The 27491-nt window shown below is 40.9% G+C and overlaps 1 protein-coding gene across 6 annotated transcripts in view; it reads left to right on the forward strand.

Annotated features, from left to right (window-relative positions):
- Positions 1-7853: 7853 nt before the first annotated feature.
- Positions 7854-27491, forward strand: part of LOC134358785 (spermine oxidase-like) — a 31245-nt gene continuing 11607 nt past the window's right edge. The window contains exons 1-7 of one of the 6 annotated variants that reach the window (XM_063071656.1): positions 7854-8017; positions 10966-11047; positions 11865-12073; positions 12335-12501; positions 15559-16021; positions 23646-23755; positions 26342-26594. In XM_063071656.1, coding sequence (XP_062927726.1) covers positions 12021-12073; positions 12335-12501; positions 15559-16021; positions 23646-23755; positions 26342-26594 — 1046 coding nt within the window. In that variant the 5' untranslated portion in view covers positions 7854-8017; positions 10966-11047; positions 11865-12020. Of the gene's footprint in view, positions 8018-10965; positions 11048-11864; positions 12074-12334; positions 12502-15558; positions 16022-23645; positions 23840-26341; positions 26595-27491 lie in introns of all 6 variants that reach the window. The other 5 variants (XM_063071747.1, XM_063071314.1, XM_063071399.1 and 2 more) reach the window with 5 other exon arrangements.

Genomic DNA, 27491 nt, shown 5'->3' on the forward strand with positions numbered 1-27491 from the left:
TCATCACCTTGTACACCTCTATCAGGTCACCTCTCATCCTCCATCACTCCAAGGAAAAAAGGCCAAGTTCACTCAACCTATTCTCATAAGGCATGCTCTCCAATCCAGACAACATCCTTGTAAATCTCCTCTGCACCCTTTCTATGGTTTCCACATCCTTCCTGTAGTGAGGCGATCAGAACTGAGCACAGAACTCCAAGTGGGATCTGACCAGGGTCCTATATAGCTGCAACATTACCTCTCAGCTCCTAAACTCAATCCCATGATAGATGAAGCCCAATACAGCGTATCACTCACAACATGCTGGAGGAACTCAGCAGGTCAGGCAGCATCCGTGGAAATGTCGACTCATCGTTTCCACGGATGCTGCCGGACATGCTGAGTTCCTCCAGTATGTTGTGAGTGTTGCTTTGATCCCAGCATCTGCAGATTATTTTGTGTTTCCAAGACATTGTATGCCTTCTTAATCACAGAATCAACCTGCGCAGCAGCTTTGAGTGTCCTATGGACTCAGACCCCAAGATCCCTCTGATCCTCCACACTGCCAAGAGTCTTACCATTAATACTATATTCTGCCATCATATTTGACCTACCAAAATGAACCACCTCACACTTATCTGGGTTGAATTCCATCTGCCACTTCTCAGCCCAGTTTTGCATCCTATCAATGTCTTGCTGTAAACTCTGACAGCCCTCCACACTATACACAACACCCCCAATCTTTGTGTCATCAGCAAATTTACTAACCCACCCCTCCACTTCCTTATCAAGGTCATTTATAAAAATCATGAAGACTAGGGGTCCCAGAACAGATCCCTGAGGCACACCACTGGTCACTGACCCCCATACAGAATATGACCCGTCTATAACCATACTTTGCCTTCTGTGGGCAAGCCAGTTCTGGATTCACAAAGCAATGACCCCTTGGATCCCATGCCTCCTTACTTTCTCAATAAGTTGCATGGGGTACCTTATCAAATGCCTTGCTGAAATCCATATACACTACATCTAATTCTCTACCTCCATCAATGTGTTTAGTCACATCCTCAAAAAATTCAATCAGGCTTGTAAGGCACGACCTGCCCTTGACAAAGGCATGCTGTCTATTCCTAATCATATTATACCTCTCCAATTGTTCATAAATCCTGCCTCTCAGGATCTTCTCCATCAACTTATCAACCACTGAAGTAAGACTCACTGATCTATAATTTCCTGGGCTATCTCTACTTCCTTTCTTGAATTAGGGAATAACATCTGCAACCCTCCAACCCTTTAGAACCTCTCCCGTCCCCATTGATGATGCAAAGATCATCATCAGAGACTCAGCAATCTCCTCCCTCACCTCCCACAGTAGCCTGGGGCACATCTCCTCCAGTCCCGGTGACTTATCCAACTTGATGCTTTCCAAAAGCTCCAGCACATCCTCTTTCTTAATATTTATATGCTCAAGCTTTTCAGTCCGCTGTAAGTCATCCCTACAATTGCCAAGATCCTTTTCCGTAGTGAATACTGAAGCAAAGTATTCATTAAGTACCTCTGCTATCTCCTCCGGTTCCATACACACTTTTCCACTGTCACACTTGATTGGTCCTATTCTCTCACGTCTCAATCTCTTGCTCTTCACATACTTGTAGAATGCCTTGGGGTTTTCCTTAATCTTGACTGCTAAGGGGCCCCTTCTCATGGCTTTCCTAATTTCATTCTTAAGCTCTTTCCTGCTAGTCTTATAATCTTCTAGATCTTTATCGTTACCTAGTTTTTTGAACCTTTCACAAGCTTTTCTTTTCTTCTTGACTAGATTTACAACAGCCTTTGTACACCACGGTTCCTGAACCCTACCATCCTTTCCCTGTCTCATTGGAATGTACCAATGCAGAACTCCACACAAATATCCCTTGAACATTTGCCACATTTCTTCTGTACATTTTCCTGAGAACATCTGTTCCCAATTTATGCTTCCAAGTTCCTGCCTGATAGCCTGATATTTCCCCTTACACCAATCAAATTCTTTCCTAACTTATCTGTCCTTATCCCTCTCCAATGCTATGGTAAAAGAGATAGAATTGTGATCACTATCTCCAAAATGCTCTCCCCTGAGAGACCTGACACCTGACCAGGTTCATTTCTCATTACCAGATCAAATACAGCCTCTCCTCTTGCTGGTTTATCTACATCTTATGTCGGGAAACCTCCCTAAACACACCTAACAAACTCCACCCCATTTAAACCCCTTGCTCTAGGGAGATGCCAATCAATATTTGGGAAATTAAAATCTCCCACCATGACAACCCTGTTATGATTACACCTTTCCAGAATCTGTCTCCCCATCTGCTCCTCAATGTCCCTGTTATTATTGGGAGGTCTATAAAAAAACAGTAGAGTTGTTGACCCCTTCCTGTTCCTAACCTCCACCCACAGAGACCCCGTAGACAATCCCTTCATGACTTCTTCCTTTTCTGCAGCCGTGACACTACCCCTGATCAACAGTGCCATGCCCCCACCTCTTTTGCCTCTCTCCCTGTCCCTTCTGAAACACATTTAAAACCTGGCACTCAAAGTAACCATTCCTGTCCCTGAGCCATCCAAGTCTCTGTAATGGCCACAACATCATAGATTCAAGTACTGATCCACACTTCAGGCTCATCTGCTTTGTTCATAATACTCCCTGCATTAGAATAGACACATCTCAAACCATTGGTCTGAGCGCATCCCCTCTCTATCACCTGCTCATCCTCTCTCTCGCATTGTCTCCAAGCTTTCTCTATTTGAGAGCTAACTGCCTCTTCCTCCGTCTCTTCATTTCTGTTCCCACCCCCACAACAATTCTGGTTTAAACTCTTCCCTGTAGCCTTAGCAAACCTCCCTGACAGGATATTGGTCCCCCTGGGATTCAAGTGGAACCAGTTCTTTTTATACAGGTCACACCTGCCCCAAAAGAGGTCCCAATGATCTAGAAATCTGAATCCCTGCCTCCTGCTCCAATCCCTCAGCCACGCATTTATCCTCCACCTCATTCTATTCCTATACTCACTGTCACGTGGCACAGGCAGTAATCCTGAGATTACTACCTTTGCGGTCCTGCTTCTCAACTTCCTTCCTAACTCCCTGTAGTCTGTTTCAGGACCTCATCCCTTTTCCTACTTATGTTGTTGGTACCAATATGTACTACGACCTCTGGCTATTCTCTTTCCCACTTCAGGATATCGTGGATGCAATCAAAAACATCCCAGACCCTGGCACTTGTTGGCAAGTACTTTGTGGAAACAATTAAATGGAGGCATAGTATTTACAAAATTCATTTTATCTCCTTAACCAGTGGAGTTCCAGACTGAATCAGTGACCATGCAGAAGGCTTAGGAGATTCTATCTCCCATTGACATAACAAGTGACGAACATTACTGCCAAGGTTTAGGTGATGGTCATTTCTATAGCCATCAGTTGGTTGGCTGGTCAGAAAATCTGGTCGAAAGCCGAGAATGTGGGTTGTTTTCGAATAAGCAATATTTAAATATAAATTTAGTTGAGATTACAATTCTTATTTTTCTATTTATGTCATGGTCCGGATCGGGGTCCCTTTAAATTTACCTTGTTTATGTTATGATCCGGACCGTTGATTCCCTGTTTTCCTGTGTCCCTCGACTTTTGTGATTAGAGGCAATTAACACTCGGCTGAACCGGTAGTTTATAGTCTCCGGCTTTCAGCCGTTCGGCACGGAGCGTCTGCAAAGTCACCAAGGTACGACATGCCAATGTCTTCCGGCCAGAGCAAGCCTAGTCTCTGCCCAAAGCGAGTGCCGGTAATTTGCCCTTCCTTACTGGAGCAACCCAGTCAAGTTACCCCACTAAAGCGAGCCTGCAAAGTTTCCTCACAGAGGTGGGTCCGTCAGTTAATCCGCCAGAGGGAATTAAGAACCGCTGTCTACTGTTCCCGGGCCGAGTCGAGAGCTCGCCACTACCCGGAGGCTCCAAGTCAAGTCCTGGCTCTGGTGGCATTCTAGCACCAAGTCAAGTCCTGGTCCTGGTGGCTTCCCAGTTCTGAGTCAAGTCCTGGCCTTGGCGGTCTGTGATTCCTGTCCTACCCCCTAGTCTGAATCTCTTCTCTGCCCCTCTCGCCTCTAGCCCTCGTCTGCAGCCCCCGCCTACACTTCGGTCTAGTTCCATCGCTGGAGCTAGATAAGTACAGTCTGGTGTTCATTCGTGTTGGTCTTGTCTTGTCTTGTCCTTGCCTCCGTGGGGTAGGTCAGGCCGTCTTGCCGTTGCCCCACGGAGGGTCATGAGTCCCGGCCCTATGTCCTGTACCCAAGGAGGGGTCCCGGCTCTCTGTTCTGTGTGTGAGTCCCGGCCCTATGTCCCGTACCCAAGGAGGGGTCCCAATTTTGTGTTCTGTGTATGTGTCCATGGTTGCATGTACCTGCTCTCCCAAGACCGAGGCCCTGTGTTCCCATGTTCCTCCTCTTCCTAGCCCATGTCATGTCCATGCCTGGTTCTGGGGTCCGAGCCCCAGGCAAGACCCAGGTACTGGGTCCTTGCCCAGTCTCTGGCTCGGAGTCCATACCCTAGCCTCCTCATGTCTCCTCTAGTTCTGGGAGCCTATTCCGAGTCCTAGCCCAGCCCCTTAGTCCCCGCCTAATCGTAGTCCTGAGTCCTTGTCCAGTTCGCTACTCCTGCTCCTGCTTTGCTCTCCTGGTATCGAACAATAAACTAAATCTAAGTAACCTCACAAGATGTGTCTTGCATTTGGGTCCACCCTTGCTCCCAATGCCCCGCCACTGTGACAATTTACCAGAGTGAAAGGAATAATAGTAGATAGAATACGTAAAAGAACTATGATTGACTGATGATAATATCTTTATCATAACTTAGAAAGAGTGAGATTTTCCTTGTATTTGCTCACTAGCTTATCTAAAAGCAGAGCCTAAGACCTTTTTACATCCGCAGCTTCTAGGAGAGAAGTATCATGCAGTCAAAACATTGGATTTGTTTCAGTTAATAAGAGTTACCTGGAGTATGAGGTCCCATTCTGGATCAAAGATGTTAGTCCAGAATATTGTTTTAAATATGCTGAATGACTTGGCCTCCACAGCCATCTGTGTCTGAAGAAATTCCTCCTCATCTCAGTTCTAAAGAGGTATGCTTTAGAACAGAGCTGCTCTAAATCAGGAATGGAGAGGAGGCAACTTACAGTTGTGTGTAAGATTAAAATGAGTGCTTGCTGGTGGCCTGATCAAATAGCAATTCATTTGCAAAGGTAAATAAAAAGAAGGTAGGGACAAGTTGAGTGACTATTGTGTGAATGGATCAGTGTTAGAGTGTGGAGGCTTTGACTCATCAGGCTTCAGCGAGGAAAGGCTTGAGCAAAGTAGGAGTCTTTCAAGGTTCTTCTTCTTCACTCTTCATCTGTTAGTGCATAGTTAGTGCAGTGAGAATGACTCCAGTAGCTATGTTGTATCTTTTGTATGATGTAGGAATTGTGGGAGATCTCCAGCCTCCTGGCTAACCACATCTCAACCAGGCGCACCGAGCTGCAGCTCCTCAGAGAACATGTCAAGGAACTGGAACTGCAGCTCAATGACCTTTGGCTTATGTGGGAAACTGAGGAGATAATAGAGAGGATCTAGAGAGATGTAGTCACCCCTAAGTTGCAGGAGGCAGGTACCTAAGTGACTGTCAGGAGAGGGAAAGGAAGTGGGAAGCCACTGTGACTGTTTCCCTCAATAGGAAGTATACCACTTTGGATAATGTTGGGATGGTGCGGGTGGAATTAGGTTGGTGTTGATTTTGGATCCCAAGAGAGAGAATTTGTAGAATGCTTATGAGATGGCTTTTTAGAGCATCTTATGGTTGAGCCCACTAATGGAAAGGCAATCCTGGAGTGAGTGTTGTGTAATGAAGTCAGATGTACCAGTATTACCAGTGGAGTAAAGGGAATTAACGAGGCATGAGAGAGGACCTGGCAAAATTGATTGGAAGGGGACACTAGCAGGGATGATGGGAGAGCAGCAATAGGTGGAGTCTCTGAGAGCAATTTGGAAGGTGCAGGATAGATACATCCCAATGAAGAAGAAGATTTCTAAAGGCAGGATGGTACATTCATGGCTGACAAGGAAAGTCAAAGCCAACATGAAAGCCAAAGAAAGGGAATATAATAGAACAACAATTGGTGAGAAGTTAGAGGATTGGGAAGCTTTCAAATACCAACAGAAGGCAACTAACAAGCCATTAGGAGGGAAAAGATGAAATATGAATGTAAGCTAGCCAATAATATAAAAGAGGATACCAAAAGATTTTTCAGATATATGAAGTGTAAAAGGAAGGCAAGAGTAGATATCCAACCACTGAAAATGATGCTATGGGGGTAATAGTGAGGGACAAGGAAATGGTGGACAAATTGAATAAATATTTTGTGTCAGTCTTCACTATGGAAGACACTAGCATTATGCTGGAAGTTTGGGAGTATCAGGGGCGGAAGTCAGTGCAGTGGCTATTACTAGGGAGAAGGTGCCTGGGAAGTTGAAAGATCTGAAGGTAGATAGGTCACCTAGACCAGATGGACTGTATCCCAGGGTTCTGAAAGAGGTGGCTGAAGAGATTGTTGAGTCATTAGTAATGATCTTTCAAGAATCAATGGATTCTGGCATGGTTCTGGATGACTGGAAAATTAGAACTGTCATTCCATTCTTTAAGAAGGGAGGAAGGCAGAAGAAAGGAAATTATGGGCTATTTAGCTTGACCTTAGTGATTGGGAAGATGTTGGAGTTAATTGTTAAGGATGTGATTACAGGGTGCTGGGAGGCACATGATAAAATAGGCTGAAGTCAGCAAGGTTTCCTCAAGGGAAAATCTTGTCTGACAAATAAGGGGCCAGAATGTGTCCTCCTGGTCTTGGGCAACTGATAAGCTACTCAAACACTGACATCTTAGGGTTCCTAACATTTAGATGTCTTTAAAAACATTCCAAAAGAATGAAAGCATCTAAGTTATTAATTAGTTATTCCTCTATGCGTAGCATATGATATGTTCAGAGAACGAGAAAGCAATTTCCTGAGTCTCAAGAAAAGTACAGTAAGTACTCAATTGCCAAAATTATGTTGTTCGGCACTAATAAACATCATGCAATGCTATAAAGTTTCTAAGCTGTTAATTTTCTTGAACTATTATTTTCTTCATTTCTATGGCTGTGCACCATTATTAACATTGACATAAATTTCATCGGATCATAAAATAGTGCAACGTTGTGCTGGTTCTCTGGTACAATTATTTAATTATTTTCTGCTTTTTATCATGAATGTAAAGGCATCACAATCTGCCCTCTACTGCTTTCAGTTTGGTGAACATGGTGGCAACTCCCTGGACCTTATTATAATAAGGGACACCTGCTATTATTGTTTAATTTATGGTACAAAATAATGAAGATTTCAATTCACAAGTACTCACACTGCTGATAAATACAGTGTTTCAGCCGAAAAGGAGAACATTTTAAATTGTTAAGCTTTGACAATGCATCATTCCATAGACTAATCCTTGTAGCTCCTGGTATAAGTTTTAAGATCTCTAAAAAACCCAGAGGCAAATCAGACCAGTAGAAATATGCTGACACATTAAGATCTCTGGTGAAAAGGACAAAGTTGTAAATAAATAAATAAATAAATCATTATTTACACACATTTGCTGTAGAAAGAAGCATGTGAACAACTTGTGCAAGTTCCTGCAGTAACCTGATCACAATTGCAGAAGGTTGACACTAAGTCAGATCTTGTTTTCAGTGCAGCTAAACTCTGGAAATATAAACACTACGTTATTCATTACTCAGTAACAAGTGACTTCTAGAATTTCATTGCTTATTTTTAAGCCAAAAAGCACGCGAGTTAGAAACTACCCTTAGACTGTTAACAATTTATTGGCATTCTCCGCCAAAGTAACAAAAGATCGGGAGGTTGCTAGGGAGACTTCAGTTGAAGGAAAAATCTGGTCTGAGAAAATCTATCTTCTGCTGCACACCAACAAGTCTAAAACAAAGGTAAGAAATTCCAAAATAGACCCATCTCACAATGCTTAGTTGTGAGTTACGAGTACTGAAAATGAATGGAATTTGGTCACAAACAGATTATTCTGTCACCAGTACCATATAAATTCAGATTTAATCTCTTTGAGGAACAAAGGTGTAATGAAAAACATTTACTAACTGAGAACGCAGCTGCACATTTTGCCAACTATGGGCTTAGAACATGTTACATTCAGAGACATTTCTGTTTGAGGAATACTGCTTCAGAAAAGTTGACATATCAATACTGCTTTTCTCATTAGCATTTATTAATTCATGTACACCCAAACTGTTTTAGCAAAATATATATAAAAGTAAATGCAATTTAAGAGAAAAGGTATTTTTTTCTGCTGTTATTTTAACATACTGCATTAATAAGTGCTCGCCTGTTCTTTGAGCTGAACTAAGATAGAGAGATCTTGATAACAATTAGTTTCTATATCAGATTTTTTGGTGCATTTTGATTATGAAGACGAATAATCTGTGTTTGTAGCCCAAATCACACTAAATGTCATTTTGATATGTGTGCCGCTGACTCCCACTGGAAGAATGGAGAGACAGCCAATTGTGATGTCAGTGGGTGATGCTAATATTTTGACAGGACTGTCAGAATGAAGCTACCCATTCTTGCACATGTGAGCATGTGCTTAGTCATAGGTGGGACCACCCAATGACATTTTTAAAGAAAACTATTGACTTTCAGATTGATCTTTGTGGATTGACTTTTACTGGCTTTTATTCACTTATTATAAATATCTGGTATTTTCTAAAGTTCACTGCAGTTTTTAAGTTTATAAGGAACCTTGCTTCACTTGATATTCATTGATATTTTTAGGAGCTTATATTTGTTTATCTCACTATCAACTGCATTTTTTGCATAAATTTTAACCATTTTCCTTAAATGCAAATCTAAATCTTTGATAATTTATCAGAAAGAGAACTAAGCCCCAAAAAGTCCAACTTACAGGTCCATGGAATATCAGCATTTTGCATTTCCCTTGGATCCAATGGGTTTTTACTTGTCTGAGTAGTCTATCATCTTGGACCTCATAATTTGCCTTGTTAAAATGCACATTGACAAATGCCCAGCATATGGAGCAATGTTCCAATCAATTTCCTCAAAGTTACATAAATGAAAGATGCTTTTGGACACCCCCCTGGGTCAATCCATATGGTCACTAAAATGGCTGTCATATTTTCATGACTCATTTTCTAACACTCTATTTTAGTCTGTGTATATTTTAGTCTTCTATGTGAAACAAACCTTTCTTCTCCTATCATGTATGCCTTCTGAGGTGTTTCTAATTATGAGTTTTACATTTTTCTTCACTCTTCTGGTCCCCCCCACCCCTGCCACTGCAGTTTTACCTCACTTCTGAACAAGCTGCTAGCAATGAAACATGATTTGCAATTCCTCCTGGAGAAGCGGCATTCTTTGTTTGATCAGCATTCACCCTGCTGTGAGATACTGAAAGAACAACTTTTGCCTTGAGCCTTACATAGACTTCTGCATTTAGGTTGCATTGCATAAATATTCAGCTTCTTGATAATCCCTTGATTTCATACTGATTTATGACTGGAGCAGTGGAATTTGAATTCAGTTCAAAATCTAAAGATTAGACCATTTATTTTAAGAATGGGTGGTTAACTAAGGCCACATGACTTTGCTATCACCTCTCAACATTCTGTGATGCTATTCTACAAAGGCTAAATTTACACCTGCTGTAATTTTCCCTGTTTTTGTTCTAGGTTCTGATATTATGCATTATTTTGTATTTTTCTCAGTTTTCCAAGCCTTTTCCTGAAAGCTTTTTAAACATTTTTACTTTTCAAACTTTTGATGTGTTCCCATATCACCACGGTCTCGCTCCCCCTCATTAGTGACATTTACTGGGAGCATTGTAAACAAAGGGCCTGAAGCATGGTTGAGGACTCCGACCACCCATCCCACAATTCTCTTTGACCCACTACCATCAGGAAGGAGGTACAGGAGCATCAGGACGAGGAATGCCAGACTGGGTCAAAGCTTCTTCCCTCAGACTGTAAGACTAATGAATATCCTTCCACCATCAAGATCACATCACTAGGACAGTGAGCTGTTTACTGTGCTGCTTATTGTTTACCTGTGCTGCATACTACATGCATTTTGAATTATATTTTATTAACTTACTTGTGGTAATATTTAGCTTTATGCAGTGTGTGTGATATATGTTTTGTGGGTGCACCGTGGTCCAGAGGAACATTTCATTTTTTGCTTAAATTTTAATAAAATTCATTAAAATAGCCTTACATTAAGTTTTACTTCATATCAGAAAAATTGCATAGCATTAAAATTAAAGCAAGCAGTAAGCACTATAAAGTAAAAAAATTAAGGTTCATTAATTTCCATTGGGACTACACAAAGTTTATTTCTTGTTTCTATCAGTATTTATTGAAATTTGGAATGCATTAAAGATACATTTACCTTGGAAAGGATCTGATCATTTATTGTGGCCTGGAAGATTAAGCAGCCAACTTCAATTAGTATACACAATCCTGCTTAATTATAGGAGACAGACAGGGAAAAAATGCCTGCTAACTTGGGAAGTCAAATGATCACCTGAATATAAGTGGATTTGATTTTCTATGGTTAGCAGAATCACTGAAAGGAAAAGAAACTCACTGCTGTAACTGCTGTCGGATGTATGACAGACAATTTACACAGGGCAAGGTCCCACAAAAAGTAGAATGAGCTAAACAATCAGTTAATCATTAGTTATGATGTTGGTTGAGAAATAGATGGTCAAGACACTAGAAAAAGTGATACTCTTCTTTAAATAATTATTTACTACTTATTGAGGTATTTGAACAAACAACATGCTTTAAAATGCTTTATAACATTGTTAGTACAGCTGTTAAAATTGATTTTTCCCATTCAATGCCAGCTTTACTATCCCATGAATAAGTCAGAGGTAAGAAAAATCAAGATTGATGACAAACTGGATCTTATATAGATCAATCTGATAGGTGAGTTTCAACTACTAAAATACTGAGGGTTCCAATTCTCATTGTGAATTTTAGGTGAAATTCTAGATGTTTACAAATCTGATTAACAATTGCTTTAAGGTACATCAATACTACCTGTAGCCTATCAAAGTACAAAAAATATTGCTTGGGGTTTTACATGTTGAAATATAAAACAAATAATTAACAAGGAGTTTATATAACAGAGTTCATGTGAAATATATTTTTACATTTTGTGAGCAGAAAAATATTTCAATTTAAAGAGCTAAAGGTTTGGGGGAGGGAGTGGTGTAGGGAGAAGTAAGGAGAAACCTTTTCACCCTGAGTGTGATTATGATCCAAAACTTACTGCCAGAATGAGAGGTGGAAAGAGACAAAGAGACTTACCCAGTGCTTTCAAGAGGAAATAGGATAAATATTTAAGGGAAAATACTTTGGGTTTATGGACTCAATTTCATTCTGAGTGCTGGTGCTTGCTTTATTGTTTGCATGATTTGATTGATTTGTTTTCTCTCTCTGTGCAATGGGTGTTAGTCTTATTTTTAAATGGGTTCTTTTGGGTTTCTTGTTTTGTGGCTATCTGTTAAGCAGAAGAATCTCAAGGTTATATGATTTATACATACTTTGATAATAGAATGTACGTTGAACTTTGAGTTTTGAAAATAGTTCATATGATTGCCAGGAAAAAGTAGAGGGATAAAGCTGATTGGATTTCTCCACAGAAAGCCATTTACAGTGAGTGAAATGGCTGCCTTTACAATTTGCCTGATTTTTGCAACTGGGTTTTAAATATATTACTAGTATCTACCTATTTTTTTAGGAGAACTGCCCTTGCCAGTTCTTGTCAATGATCACCGCCTGATGTAATGGAACTGTCTTTCCTTGATATTCTTCAACGGCAAACCAGGTTCAAACAAAATTCTCTTTCTCATATCCTGAAAGATAATAATTCAGACATTCTGGATTTCAGTCTTTCATGCTGATTCTGAAAGGAACCATCAGCCAAATGCAAATTCAACTGAGAGGTTGGTAAGTTCATCATTAGATTTCCTCTCAAGCCTGTTACCAAGGAAATCTCAAGGTAAAAAAAATCCAGCAATATTTATCGGAGCATTCTTCTAACCAGCTATTAGCTTACTCTGTTGTTAAATGCCTTCTGTGCAATGACTAAGTGATGAAGTTTTAAAGGGGAAGTTACCAAAGTCACACCAGACATATCTATTGCAGGTCTGTCTTGCAGAAAATTTGTAGTTTATATGTGTTTGTGTGTGTCTTTTTTTTATTTCTAAGGACGGGCTCAAAAAATATGCCGAAGAAAGGTCCCAAAGTGGTTGTAATTGGAGCCGGGATAGCTGGTGTGGGAGCTGCTGGAAAACTACTAACGCAAGGATTAACTGATGTTCAGATTATTGAGGCCTCAAGTCAACCCGGAGGGCGGATCAGAGGCAGTCTGTTTGGTATGATTAATGATTCAGAAAACACACAGGAGGGTAGAAATTAACATACATCAAGTCAGATCCTTTTTTAAAATCATAACCGAGGTGTGATTAAATGAAGACATCAGTAACTATGAATTATGAAAATTATGGGGCATCATGGTAGCGTAGCTATTAGCTAACTGCTACCCCTCTGTGATGCCCTTACAGTTCGGAGCATCAGAGTCCAGAGTTCAATTCCGGCATCCTCTGTAAGCAAGTTTGTACATTACTTCCTATCAATGCTCCCTCTAGGGTGTGTGCATGTGCGAGCACACATACTTTTCTACTAGCTCACAAAGTAATTTAAAATGCACACAAAAGGTTGTCATCCTCCATCTTGTTGCCATGTTAAGTATATTTCATGATCTTACGCAATTTTATTTCCTTTTCGGGTTTCTGTTGCGGTGTCGACAACATGGAGATTGCGATGATGTGTCTACAGATTTTAGAATTCGCTTATTTATACTGCTCTTATTGAAGAAATTATTCAGTGTGCACCTGTTGTTGTCACTAGGTAAAAAAAATACTTCTGTGCACACTGGTCATTACAAATTAGAGAGAATGTTGCTTCCCATGTGCGTGTGGGTTTCCTCCGGTTTCCTCCATAGTTCAAAGATGTACCGGTTAGTAGGTTAATTGGACATTGTAAATTGTCCCCTCCTTAGGCTTGGGTTGAATTGTTGGGTTGCTGGATGGCTGAAGGGCCGAAGGGCCTATTCTCACAGTATTACTAAACAAACAAAATAATTACCCATGTCTTCCTGTTGCTCAAAAATGTAGATTTTTCTGATACACAGGCACACTGTTCACCAAATGATGAACATAAGATCTATCAAAAATCAAATGTTATAATATTTTCACTTTAACAACAGATCTATGCATTAACATGTGATTATTTTATGGCTTTGCTCTCGCGATTTGAGAATAAACTTACCAAACTTTTTTTTTAACTCATTTAGTAGATTACTTCTAGTTGGCAACAAATACTAAACCACTCATCAAAAAAAAAGTGTCAAGTAAATTACTTTTGTTCTCAGATGACAGTCATGAAATTTGACCAATAATAGTGTAAACCTGTTTACCATTTCTTTACACTTTCCATTAACTTGAAACTAATTCTTCTCTCAGTATCCAATAGCCTAATTATTCTTTTATTCAGAAAACAAATTCGCAGCTATTTTGTAAATAACACTATTCTTTGCATTTCATTGGCTTTGTATCTGTACTCGACACAATGACAATAAAGTTGAATCTAATCTAATCTAAATTGAAGTGCAGTTGATGTGAATATTTTAAGCTTATCTGAAGGAAGTACATTTAGGCCTCTTGTACAAATGTACATAAAATTCACCACTCATTCATTGCCTCTGTGCACTCTATATTTACATCAGCACTTTATAATTTGATGGGAGATAAGTTCCCATGTAATCATCTTTTAAATATTTCTATTTATAACGTTCAAAGCTAATACTTTGAAAAATCCAAATTAATTACTGATACAGTAATTGATGCTGATACAGTAGCTGGTTGATTGGTCATCAGTTAATCGAGGTAGCAGCTTATTTAGGACAACTCTTAAGGAACAAAATCTAATTGAGAAAATAGCCGGGATTTTCTTTGTTTATTTGGGGCACTCTGCCATTTAATTCGGACAGGAGACTATTGCCGAACATTTTCTAACTAGCATCCACTGCATGCACTTGCATGGTCATTAGGTACTACACCATGCTTAGAGTGAACAGTTTTTAAATAGAGTCAGTTGCATGCGTTTGTATTCAAAAAGCAGTGATTTTTGTCACTAACAGTCGGCAAGAACTAAGCAGTAAGACAATTCAGAACTGTTTTGCTCACTACAGTTTCAAGTATTCTGGGCTTGAAGATGCTAGAAGCGGCCTTGAGTGAAAATGAAAATGAGTTCACTAACATCATAGTTAGAAACTATGAAAAATTTGAAGGTATCGACAATCATCTTGAATATTACAATGAAAATGAAAACTTGGAAGACGGAATTGTCGCAAGCATTATATAAAGGCAGTCCATTATCTGAACTAGGTGTCTGTGATGATTTTGTTCATTTACAGTCAATCAAAAGAAAACAGCAGTATATACTGAATGAGTCCCTCTGTTGATAACTATTGGAAACCAATTTCACAGTACTGTCTTAGTATTGCTAGTTCCTTAAGGTTGTCATAGCAAGGGGAGTTACTGGGGATTAGCTCCCACTACCTATTAAATGTTCCCAATGGCACGCACCTCAAGTAACCTCTGACAACCATGACCAGCTTCTGGCCTTTACATGTGGCTTAGCTACTAAGCCCAGCAGAACCATTTCTACTGACAGAAAGGTCAAAGGCAGGTTACTGGCACCTTAAAACTAGTCACTTTGGACAAAAGGGGTTCATCAGCCGTGGTTGGCAGCTTATCTAGGAGAAGGAAAACTCTGATCTCAAACCTCTGCTAGCTTGTGGCTATTCCCACTCATGGGGAAGGCTTTGGGAGTAAACCCCGAGGGAAAAATCTGGAGCTGGAGTCCCTAAGGCCATTCTATGTAAAGATCAAAGCTGAGTGGTAACTCCTGTGATGCCCCTGATACCAAACTGTATCAGTCTCTACTATTCCTTTGGATTCATCATCTGTGTGGAGAGGGGGAGCCTGATGCATGGACAACAGCTTGCTCTCTGTAATGTACTGCCCAGGTTTACGTATCACATAGACAGCAAGGACACAACATTTATGGTCAACCCCAACCAAAAGAGAGCTTCTGTAGAATATCTAGTGTTCTAATTTTTTCTGTATTTCATTTAAATACTTAATTTGTTACTCAATTAAATGGTAGTTTGTCTTTTTTTATACTTTCTTAAACTATTTCCTTGAAACTTCGGCTAATCAGGGCAGTTGCTTAACTGGGCCAAAATGTACTGATCCTGATGTGGTTCCAATTAACCAGAATCTACTGTATTTCCTTTAGTCATTTTGTAAGTAAATTATTTAGCTTAGAAATTATATCTCAAATAAAGGTATTTTTAATCTTCTCAGGTAAATCAACCATTGATGAAGGAGCCCAGTATATTCATGGGGCAAGCACAAAGAATCCTGTTTATCAACTGGCCAAAGAACATGACCTTTTACAGGAAACACATGACAGGTCTGGCCCTGAATTATTAGTGCTTACAAATATGCAGAAACAGCTGGATCCTGACATTGTGAAAGAAGTGAAGAATCTAGCTAGAAATATACTGCAAAATGCTCATCTTCTTGCCCACCAAAGGGGATACGCTCAAGCTAAGAGCCTTGCTGATGTCTACTTGGAGGAAGTGAAAATGCTACTCACACAATGGGTTGGTGACCACACTGACCTGCGAAGGCAGAAGCAAGGTTTTCTGAGCATGTTAATGAAATTGCAATGTGCTCACCTTGCAGCAGCTAGTCTGGGTGAAGTGTCCGTGCACGAATATGAGGAGTATAAAAACATTGAAGGCAATGACAGAAGCTCTCCAGGGTTAGTGAAACACACTCAAAACTAACTGCAAATAAATTGTTATCATGTTTACTAGCAATGATAATTTTGCCTTTGGTTTGGGTATATTTGGTCTTCTACCCTAAAGGTTATAATATCGGGTGAGCAACTCAATGTGACAGTCATTGTTGGTCGTGAAGTGTGCTAAACACAATATTCAAAAATCTGCTTATTTGTAGCCCTATAACAGCAAATAATCAAGTTTATGTAAACCTAACTAATTCAAGTGGGAAGAAATAATCCACCACTCTGGCCTGATCCAGTCAACATGAGATTCCAATTTCATGCCTCATGGCTGACCTTTAATTCTTTCAGACATTTGTGAGATGAGCAATAAATACAACAAGATCCCAAACACATCAAAAAATGCCTAAATATTGCATTGGTTCAATGTTTCAATGTTCAATGTTGAAATAAGACAGAGGAACAAAATTAGGCCATTTGGCCCATCGAGGCTGGTCCATCATTCTATCATGCCTGATTTATCATTCTGGCTAATTTCAGGCTTTCTCCCCTTTACACTATTACTGAGCAAAAACCTATCAACCTCTGCTTTAAATAGGTTTCAATGAGATCCCCCTCCCCTCATTTTTCTAAAGTCAGCAAGTACAAGCCTAGTGCCATCAATTTCTCCTCATATGTTAACCCTTTCATTCCCAGAATCATTGTCCTGACCCTCTCCAATGCCAGCACATCCTTGGGTAAGGGCCCAAATCTACCCACCATATTCCAAGTGCAGTCTGTCCAATGCCTTATAAAGTCTCTACATTACATCTTTGTTTTTAATATTCTAGTCCTCTCAAAATGAATGATAACATTGCATCTACCTTTCTTTGAAATCATCAGTTATTGAATGTTTCAGTTACTTATGTGGATAGATTGCAAATTCAGTCACAAAGTCCTTACAAATAAATATTAAGGTATGCACAATATATAAATATGCTATTATACACAATTAATTAATCTTTTATATTTGAAAGAGCAGGAGGAGAATGATTCAGTATGATATTGACAAATATAGTATCCAATTTCAGTGCACCAGAACCCCATAAACAGTAACATATAATCAAACGCAGAGCAACACACACAAAATGCTGGAGGAACTCAGCAGGTCAGGCAGCATCTATGGAACTGAATAAACAGTCGAAATTTCACGCTGAGACCCTTCCTCAGTATTGAAAAGAGGTGTGAAGAAGCCACAATAAGAAGGTGGGGGAGAGAAAGGAGTACAAGCTGGATGGTGATAGGTGAAGCCAGGCAGATGGGGGAGGGGAGGATGGAGTAAGAAACTGGGGCGGTGATAGGTAGAAAAGGTAAAGAGGTAGAGAAGGAGGAATTTGATAGGAGAGGAGAGTCGACTATGGGAGGCAGGGAAGGAGGAGTGGCACCAGGGGGTGGTGATAGGCTGGTGTGGAGAAGAGAAGAGGTAAGAGGGGAGCCAAAGTGGGGAATTGGAGAAGAGAGAAGTGGAGGGGGAAGTTAGAGAAATTGCTGTTCATACAATCAGGTTGAGGGCCAGTCAAATGTTTGCCTTTAATGAAACAAACAGAGCATTTTCCTTTAAAAGTGTATTAGGTCTCTTTGTAGCTAGACAAGACCTGAAATATGACACTTGTGACAAATCAGCAGAAGTGTTGTGTTCTCTCAGTAGAGCATGCAACCATCAACCAGGGCCAATTCATTATCCTTCAAAGATAGAAACCATGAAACAGGCAGGCTATTTAATATTGCTAGTTTATCAGCTATTTGAGGAAAGCAATGCTACATTAATCTCATTAATATATGTTAATTCAGGCACTATTTTCAGCCGCAAATTGATAATGTGGGACATTATCATTAAATTAATGTGACTAAGCAAATTGCTTTTTTAACAGCTCAGTTATTATCAATTAACCCAATCTGCTTGTATGGTCAACGTATAAATACTGCTACTATGATTCTAATGTTGATAAATAACTGTTTCAGTAACATTATTACTGACCCCTCATAACTGTCAAATGGTTAGATATTTCACTCGGTGTCTTAATGGGAGATTGGTAATGTAACTGGAGAAGTCATGGTCAACTGATTGATGGTAGCCACTTCAGCTACCCAGATCTGGTAATCATTTATACTTAAATGTAAATTATGGAAGGGCAAAGGCTTCATATAGCATCTTTGATAAATATTCTCATCTATTTCTCATCAAAAAATTCCAAGGATCTAAATAAGATCCAATGGAGTTCTAACTCTGATCATATGATAGGCTACAAGTCTATTTCCTTTAGAACCTTTAGAGTGTTCGGAGCAGGCAGCAGAGTGAGAGTTAGCAGAGTGATAGAGCTTCTGCTCAATGGGCTTAGGTGGTAATGAGGCAAGGTAGGTTTACCTCTGTTAATTGCAGAAAGGAAGTAGTATGTGGGTGAGGCCGGTTTTCTGAGCTCGGTGTCAGATATGGGAGGTCCTGGAGTCTCCCAGCCTCCCGGATGGCCATATCTGCATCCGGTGTGTCGAGCTGCAGCTCCCAAGGGACCGCATTAGGGAACTGGAGAGGCAGCTCGATGACCTTTGTCTGGTCAGGGAGAGCGATTAAGGTGATGGAAAGGAGTTATAGGCAGGTGGTCACACCTGGGCAACGGGAGACAGACAAGTGGGTAACAGTCAGGAGAGGAAGGGGAAGAGTCAGGTACTAGAGAGTACCCCTGTGGCTGTACCTCTTGACAATAAGTACTCCTGTTTGGTACTGTTGGGGGGGACAGCCTACCTGGGGGAAGCAACAGTGGCCGTGCCTCTGGCACAGAGTCCGGCCCTGTGGCTCAGAAGGGTAGGGAAAGGAAGATGAGGGCAGTAGTGATAGGGGACTCTATAATTAGGGGGTCAGACAGGCGATTCTGTGGATGCAGGAAAGAAACTCGGATGGTAGTTTGCCTCCCAGGTGCCAGGGTCCGGGATGTGTCAGATTGTGTCCAAGATATCCTGCAGTGGGAGGGAGAACAGCCAGAGGTTGTGGTGCATATTGGTACCAATGACATAGGTAGGAAAAGGGAAGAGGTCCTGAAAAAAAACTACAGGGAGTTAAGAAGGAAGTTGAGAAGCAGGACCGCAAGCAGGACAGTAACCTTGGGATTACTGCCTGTGCTACGCAACAGTGAGTATAGGAATAGAATGAGGTGGAAGATAAATGCCTGGCTGGGGGATTGGAGCAGGGGACAGGGATTTAGATTTCTGGATCATTGGGACCTCTTTTGGGGCAGGTGTGACCTGTACAAAAAGGATGGGTTGCACTTGAATCCCAAGGGGACCAATATCCTGGCGGGGAGGTTTGCTAAGGCTACTGGGGAGAGTTTAAACTAGAATTGTTGAGGGGTGGGAACTGAACTGAAGAGACTGGAGAAGGGGCGATTGGCTCACAAATAGAGAAAGCTTGGAGACAGTGTATGAGGGAGGATAGGCAGGTGATAGAGAAGGGACGCGCTCAGACCGACGGTTTGAGATGTGTCCATTTTAACGCAAGGAGTATTGTGAACAAAGCTGATGAGCTTACAGCATGGATCAGTACTTGGAGCAATGATGTGGTGGCCATTACAGAGACTTGGATGGCTCAGGGACAGGAATGGTTACTTCAAATACCAGGTTTTAGATGTTTCAGAAAGGACAGGGAGGGAGGCAAAAGAGGTGGGGATGTGGCACTGTTGATCAGAGATAGTGTCACGGCTGCAGAAAAGGTGGACGCCATGGAGGGATTGTCAATGGAGTCTCTGTGGGTGGAGGTTAGGAACAGGAAGGGGTCAATAACTTTACTGGGTGTTTTTTATAGGCTGCGCAGTGGTAACAGGGATATCGAAGAGCAGATAGGGAAACAGATTCTGGAAAGGTGTAATCATAACAGAGTTGTCGTGATGGGAGATTTTAATTTCCTAAATATCAATTGGCATCTCGCTAGATCAAAGGGGTTTAGATGGGGTGGAGTTTGTTAGGTGTGTTCAGGAAGGTTTCTTGACACAATATGTAGATAGACCTACAAGAGGAGAGATTGTACTTGATTTGGTATTGGGAAATGAACCTGGTCAGGTGTCAGATCTCTCAGTGGGAGAGCATTTTGGAGATAGTGATCACAATTCTATCTCCTTTACAATAGCACTGGAGAGAGATAGCAACGGACAAGTTAAAAAGTGTTTAATTGGAGTAAGGGGAATTATGAGGATATCAGGCAGGAAATTGGAGGCTTAAGTTGGGAACAGATATTCTCAGGGAAAAGTACGGAAGAAATGTGGCAAATGTTCAGGGGATATTTGTGTGGAGTTCTGCATAGGTACGTTCCAAAGAGACAGGGAAAGGATGGTAGGGTACAGGAACCGTGGCGTACAAAGGCTGTAATAAATCTAGTCAAGAAGAACAGAAAAGCTTACAAAAGGTTCAGAGAGCTGGTAATGTTAGAGATCTAGAAAATTATAAGACTAACAGGAATGAGCTTAAAAAGTAAATTAGGAGAGCCAGAAGGGGTCATGAGAAGGCCTTGGCGGGCAGGATTAAGGAAAACCCCAAGGCATTCTACAAGTATGTGAAGAGCAAGAGGATAAGATGTGAAAGAATAGGACCCATCAAGTGTGACAGTGGGAAAGTGTGTATGGAATCAGAGGAAATAGCAGAGGTACTTAATGAATACTTTACTTCAGTATTCACTATGGAAAAGGATCTTGGTGATTGTAGGGATGAGTTGCAGTGGACTGAAAAGCTTGAGCATGTAGATATTAAGAAAGAGGATGTGCTGGAGCTTTTGGAAAGCATCAAGTGGGATAAGTCGCTGGGACCGGATGAGATGTACCCCAGGCTACTGTGGGAGGCGAGGGAGGAGATTGCTGAGCCTCTGGCGATGATCTTTGCATCATCAATGAGGACGGGAGAGTTTGCAGAGGATTGGAGGGTTGCAGATGTTGTTTCTTTATTCAAGAAAGGGAGTAGAGATAACCCAGGAAATTATAGATCAGTGAGTCTTACTTCAGTGGTTGGTAAGTTGATGGAGAAGATCCTGAGAGGCAGGATTTATGAACATTTGGAGAGGTATAATATGATTAGGAACAGTCAGCTTGGCTTTGTCAAGGGCAGGTCGTGCCTTACGAGCCTGATTGAATTTTTTGAGAACGTAACTAAACACATTGATGAAGGAAGAGTAGCAGATGTAGTGTATATGGATTTCAGCAAGACATTTGATAAGGTACCTTATGCAAGGTATGTATTGTATACATATTGTACCTTATACGATATGCAAGGCTTATTGAGAAAGTAAGGAGGCATGGGATCCAAGGGGACATTGCTTTGTGAATCCAGAACTGGCTTGCCCACAGGAGACAAAGCGTGGTTGCAGAAGGGTCATATTCTGCATGGAGGTTGGTCACCAGCCGAGTCCCTCTAGGATCTGTTCTGGGACCCCCTACTCTTTGTGATTTTTATAAATGACCTGGATGAGGAAGTGGAGAGATGGGTTAGTAAGTTTGCTGATGACACAAAGGTTGGGGGTGTTGTGGATAGTGTAGCGGGTTGTCAGACGTTACAGTGGGACATTGATAGGATGTAAAACTGGGCTGAGAAGTGGCAGATGGAGTTCAACCCAGATAAGTATAAGATGGTTCATTTTGGTAGGTCAAATATGATGGGAGAATATAGTATTAATGGTAAGACTCTTGGCAATGTGGAGGATCAAAGGGATCTTGGGGTCCGAGTCCACAGGACGTCCAAAGCAGCGGCGCAGGTTGACGCTGTGGTTAAGAAGGCATACGGTGTATTGGCCTTCATTAGTCGTGGAATTGAATTTAGGAGCTGAGAGGTAATGTTGCAGCTATGTAGGGCCCTGGTCAGACCCCATTTGGAGTACTGTGCTCAGTTCTGGCCACCTCACTACAGGAAGGATGTGGAAGCCATAGAAAGGGTGCAGAGGAGACTTACAAGGATGTTGCCTGGATTGGTGAGCATGCCCTATGAAAACAGGTTGAGTGAACTTGGCCTTTTCTCCTTGGAGCGACGGAAGATGAGAGGTGACCTGATAGAGGTGTATAAGATGATGAGACGCAATGATCATGTGGATAGTCAGAGGCTTTTTCCCAGGGCTGAAATGGTTGCCACAAGAGGACATAGGTTTAAGGTCCTGACGAAGGGTCTCGGCCTGAAACGTCAACTGTACCTCTTCCTAGAGATGCTGCCTGACCTGCTGCGTTCACCAGCAACTTTGATGTGTGTTACAGGTTTAAGGTGCTGGGGAGTAAGTACAGAGATGTCAGGGGTAAGTTTTTTACTCAGAGAGTGCGTGAGTGCCGGCAATGGTGGTGGAAGCAGATATGATAGGGTCTTTTAAGAGAGTTTTGGATAGGTACATGGAGCTTAGGAAAATAGAGGGCTATGGGTAACCCTCGTAATTTCAAAGGTAAGGACATGTTCGGCACAAATTTGTGGCCCAAAGAGCCTGTGTTGTGCTGTAGGTTTTCTATGTTTCTATGAAATACTACATGATTCTGAAGTTTTTAAAATAATTATGTTTGATAGGATAGATTTCTTGAAGAGGGGTTTGGCACATATGCCACCTCTCCCGGAAGTTCCGGGAGTCTCCCGCATATTGATAGTGGCTCCCTGATGCAATATACAATATACAATATTCCGGAAATTGATTTTTTTTTAGAGCGAGAGAGAGCGAGAGAAATAGCAGGAGAGAGTGAACGAGATCGTGTGCGAGAGAGTGAGAGCAAGAGAGAGCAAGTGAGAGCGAGAGTGAGAGCGCGCCATGGCAGAGTGTTCCAAAAAAAGAAAATATAAAATGTACGCCACCGCAGACTACACTAAAGTGTACCCCTGCCTAATGGGGGTCAAAAATAATGACAGTGTTGCTCGCTGCACTGTTTGCAACAGTGACTTTTCTATTGCCCATGGTGGGTTAAGACTGTAAAAGACATGTTGAGGTGAGTTTAACAGGTGTCATTCGTTCATTAGCATAGCTAACGTTATTTAAACTAGCTGGCTAGCTGCTAAGGAGCTACTCTACTGCAGACATCCCACCTCTCCTGGAAATTGATGGTGCTACCTCCCTTAAATGAGTTTTTGCTGGTTAGGATGTCTGGGTTTGGTTACAGTATTCTGACCAAAACTTGTGAATTAGGCAGGTTCACTGTAGTCATTTAAAGTGAACCTGGCAATTGTCTGAGTAGAAGGCATTTACAATTAGAGAAATGAGATGTTAACAGCTGAGTTAATGATCGATGGTGAATGATTGACGTCAACAAGAGCCTGCCTTGATTGCAAGAGGAAGTGTTAAGCATGTGGGGAGGGAGAGATAGAGAAGTGAGAAATATTTCCAGAACATTTTTTCATCTGAAAAGAAGGAATCTGTCACTCTTGCCTGATTTAGTAAATATGAGTCTCCAGTTCCACACTACAGAGATTTAGGAGATAACCAATTAATACTCTAGTTTCCTTTGCATCCTAGAATTTTTAAGTTAATACCAGATAAAATACTTCTTCACTCTCCATGACCATGACCATCTTCTCCCTGATGTATCCATATGGATTTACCATGTTTGAATGGAGTTTGCACATTCTTCCCTTTCTGTGTTCCCAGTGACAGAATGCCCTCTTGTTTCAGATTATTCCCGAACCTGCTTCAGAAGTTGCTTGAGGCTATTCCGAGAGAGAAACTGCTGCTGAAGAAACCCATTAAACAAATCCAGTGGAATGGAAGTTTTGAGTCAGGAGGTAGTTCAGTGTATTCTGTCAGAGTGGTGTGTGAAGATGGAGACCACATTCTTGCTGATCACATCATTGTTAGCATTTCACTGGGTAATTATAACAACACTAAACGTGGTGTAAGATTAATAATAAACAAAAATGCAGCTCATTTACTGTAATAAACTTTAACAGTGCTGCAGAGATTGATTGCTAACCAATTGCGAACCACAGTAATTTCTGCAGAATTATTGAACTGTAATCTCCAACACCGTGGGATACTATTGGCTGACCTCACGTATATAATAATAACCATAATCCTGACACTTTCATGATGATACAAAGTAACAGGTGGGGGATTACACGATATCTTGTGTGCCTTGACATCTTCAAGATCAGTTCCCAAGCTGACCCACATAGAAAGAGAAGGTATTTGAGATCATTTCCAGGAGGCTACCTCAAACTGTAACACGACAGGGAGTAGCTCTTTTAGATTGCGAACCTTTACTTAAAAGCCAATGAATCAATTTTATTGATCTCCTAGCAGGTAATGCAGATGTTTTGGAGGCCCAGTACTAAGGTGACTTGGGTATTCCAGTTTCTCCTATGTCCCAAAGTTCACAAGTTAACAGGCCACTTTACAGCTCCTAGAAAATGGTTTGCACCATAATTTCCCATAGCAGAAAGCTGCATCACCTCTGCCTGCATCAAGAAACACCGGGTTAAAATAAATCAGACTACACATCTATTACCTTTTTTCACATAAATTTCATTAGAGTGGATTTTATTCCTTATCCCAAATTTTTGAATAGTCTTTTGTAAATTCTGTAAGGTAGAATTCCTGTTAACCAAATGGCTGATATCGGGGGATCGATAGTACTGTTATACTTTCCTATTGCAGGTACAGCTAATTCTGAAGTTTGGGTCCTCAGTACTAAAGCTGTGATATGGTCAGGAACTGGAACCAGAAAATTGTGTAAATATTCAATAGCACAAGCAGCATCTTTGGGCAAAGAACAGCTTTTATTTTCAGATTCAATATTATGATGACAGGACATGAAATTTTATTTCAGATTCTTTCTCCACACTTGTTCCTGTCCTACTGGGTATTTGTAGAGTTTTCTTTTTATCTTTTGGTATCAGCAGAACTTAGTTTATTTGTATTAAAATGAGTGAGAATAAGGAAGCAATGATGATATAATTAAAACTAAATGGAATGTGGGATTGATAGAGAACAAGTGTGTTAATGGATTGAAGTTCATGTTATAACAGTAAAACTATTCCTGACTGGTAGCATTGCTGTTATTATATAAGCCACTGTGAGAGAAAAGTGAACAACAGTGATCAGTCTGGAAAAGTAACCACTCTGTGAGTCTGCTAGCACAGTAGGGTCATAGGGCCATGGAACAATAATGTGCCGATACAGGCCCTTTGGCCCATCAAGTCCATGCTGACCATAGTGCCCTCCCGCCTAGTCCCAATTTCCTACATTCAGCCCAGATCCTTCTAAGCCCTGCCCCTGCATGCACCCAACCAAGAGCTTCTTAAATTACACCTGTTACTATACCTGCTTCATCCACTTCTTCTGGCAGCTTGTTCCATAAACCCACCATCCTCTGCATGAAAAAGTTGCCCCTCAGGTCCCTTTTAATTCTTTCCTTTCTCACCCTAAATCTATGTCCCCAGTTTTGGTCTCACCCCTACCCTAGGGAAAAGACTGCTACCATCCACCTTACCTATGCCTCATAAGTTTAAACATTTCTATAAGGCATTCCAAGGAATAAAGACTTAGCCTGGCCAACCTCTCTCTATATTTTGGCACTTAAATGCTCTAGTCATAGCAACATCCTCATAAATCTTTTCTGTACTCTTTCCAGTTTAAACACATCTTTCCTATAAAAGGGTGCTCAAAGCTGTACACAGTACTCCAGTGCAGCCTCACCAACAACTTGTACATCAGTAACATAATATCCCAACTCCTATACTCAGTGCTCTGAGTGATAAAGCCCTGTGTGTCAAACACATTTTTCACTATCCTGTCTACCTGTGACTTCAGTAGTCTCTCTGCACCATTACGCTCCCTAATGCTCCACCAATCATAGTATTACCCTTCATTGATTTGATTTTTTAAAAATGCATCATTTCTCACTTACCTGTACTGAAATTCATTTAGCACTCTTTGGCTCACTTCCATAACTGTGATCTACAATAACCTGCTTCACTATCAGCACCCCCTAACTTCATGTTATCTGCAAGCTTACTAATCAAGACTTGTTCAATCCCATTTAAATCATTTATAAATAACAAGGGTCCTAACACAGACCCCTGTGGTACTCCAATAGTCTCCAGCCTCCGTTCTGAGAAACAGCCTTCAACCATCATCCTCTACTTCCTACCTTTGAGCCAATTTTGAATCCACCCAATAAGCTTTCACGGCACGTAAACTTCCAGGCCAGCCTTCCACATGGAGCTTTTTGAAGGGCTAGCTGAAGTTCAAAAACACAACATCCATTGCCCTACCCTCATCTACCTCCGGAAGGCTTATTTTAATGCAGAATATGTAAAATAAATGCAACAGAGAAGAAAAGTTTGATATGTTTTTATTTTAATCTGCAGGTTGTCTAAAGGCTAATGGACAGGCATTTTTCCAGCCAAGGCTCCCTGAGCAAAAACTGAGTGCTATTCAAAGCTTGGGCTTTGGGACAATGAATAAGATCTATCTGGAATATGAGACCCCATTTTGGGATGAAAATACAGATGTAATTGGATTGGTTTGGGAGGACGAGACCCCATTTTCAGTTCAGAAACCCAATCTGACTGAATGGTGGAAACATGTTCCTGTTTTTTACGTAATCAGACCAACAGAAAGGTACAAGACTTGTATTATCTTTGTATCTATCTCTGAAACTCTTTATGCAGTGCTTGAAATTCAAATGGTGGTACCCTACATAGAAGGTACTCTGGTGTGTATTAGATCTAGGGCAATGAGTGGGCAGAAGTTTAAACAATGTATCGTATATGTCCATTTTTCAATAACTCTCCTTCCAGTCATTATTTTGCTGCCTAAGTACTTCCACTGAATTAATAATCCCCACAAAGGTCACAATGTTACAATCATATATACAATCAGAGATGAGTGATGCTTCATGAGTGTAATATTTAAAACTAAAATAAACTTTACTTGCGATAACATATTATTCAATTTAGTTTTTTGATACGCCTCAGTACTTTAGTACAATGAACTGAAAGTGATTTGTTCTGAAGTAGAGGTTAAGGACTTTCTGCCAAAATACTACTCAACTGTTTTGCTATAAACAACTGGAAGATTTTATCCAGCATATATGATATGCCAGTGTTGACATGTGGTGTCCAATGTTCAAAGTGACATCGGCTACATTCACTGTCATTATGACTTCAGCAACACAACCAAAGCTTAGACTGAGGTTATATCACTCTTGTAATTCTATACAAGGTTCTGGTCTCCATATCATAAGGTGAACAACGAGGCGCTTGAGAACTTGTAGAGGCTTACAGGTGACATCAGTAAAATGGCTTATTATAGTCACATATACTAAGGTACAGTGAACAACTTTGTGCATACCATTTATACAGATGCTTTCATTGCAACAATGCATTGAGGTATAGTAGTGCAAGGTAAAAGAATAAAAGAATGTAGAATAAAGTTACAGTTACAGAGACTACACAGTACAGGCAGATAATGAGATGCAAGGCCACAACATGGTAGGTCAAGATTCCATCTTATTGT

Source organism: Mobula hypostoma, chromosome 1, assembly GCF_963921235.1.
Source record: "Mobula hypostoma chromosome 1, sMobHyp1.1, whole genome shotgun sequence".
In the NCBI taxonomy this organism is placed as follows: domain Eukaryota; kingdom Metazoa; phylum Chordata; class Chondrichthyes; order Myliobatiformes; family Myliobatidae; genus Mobula; species Mobula hypostoma.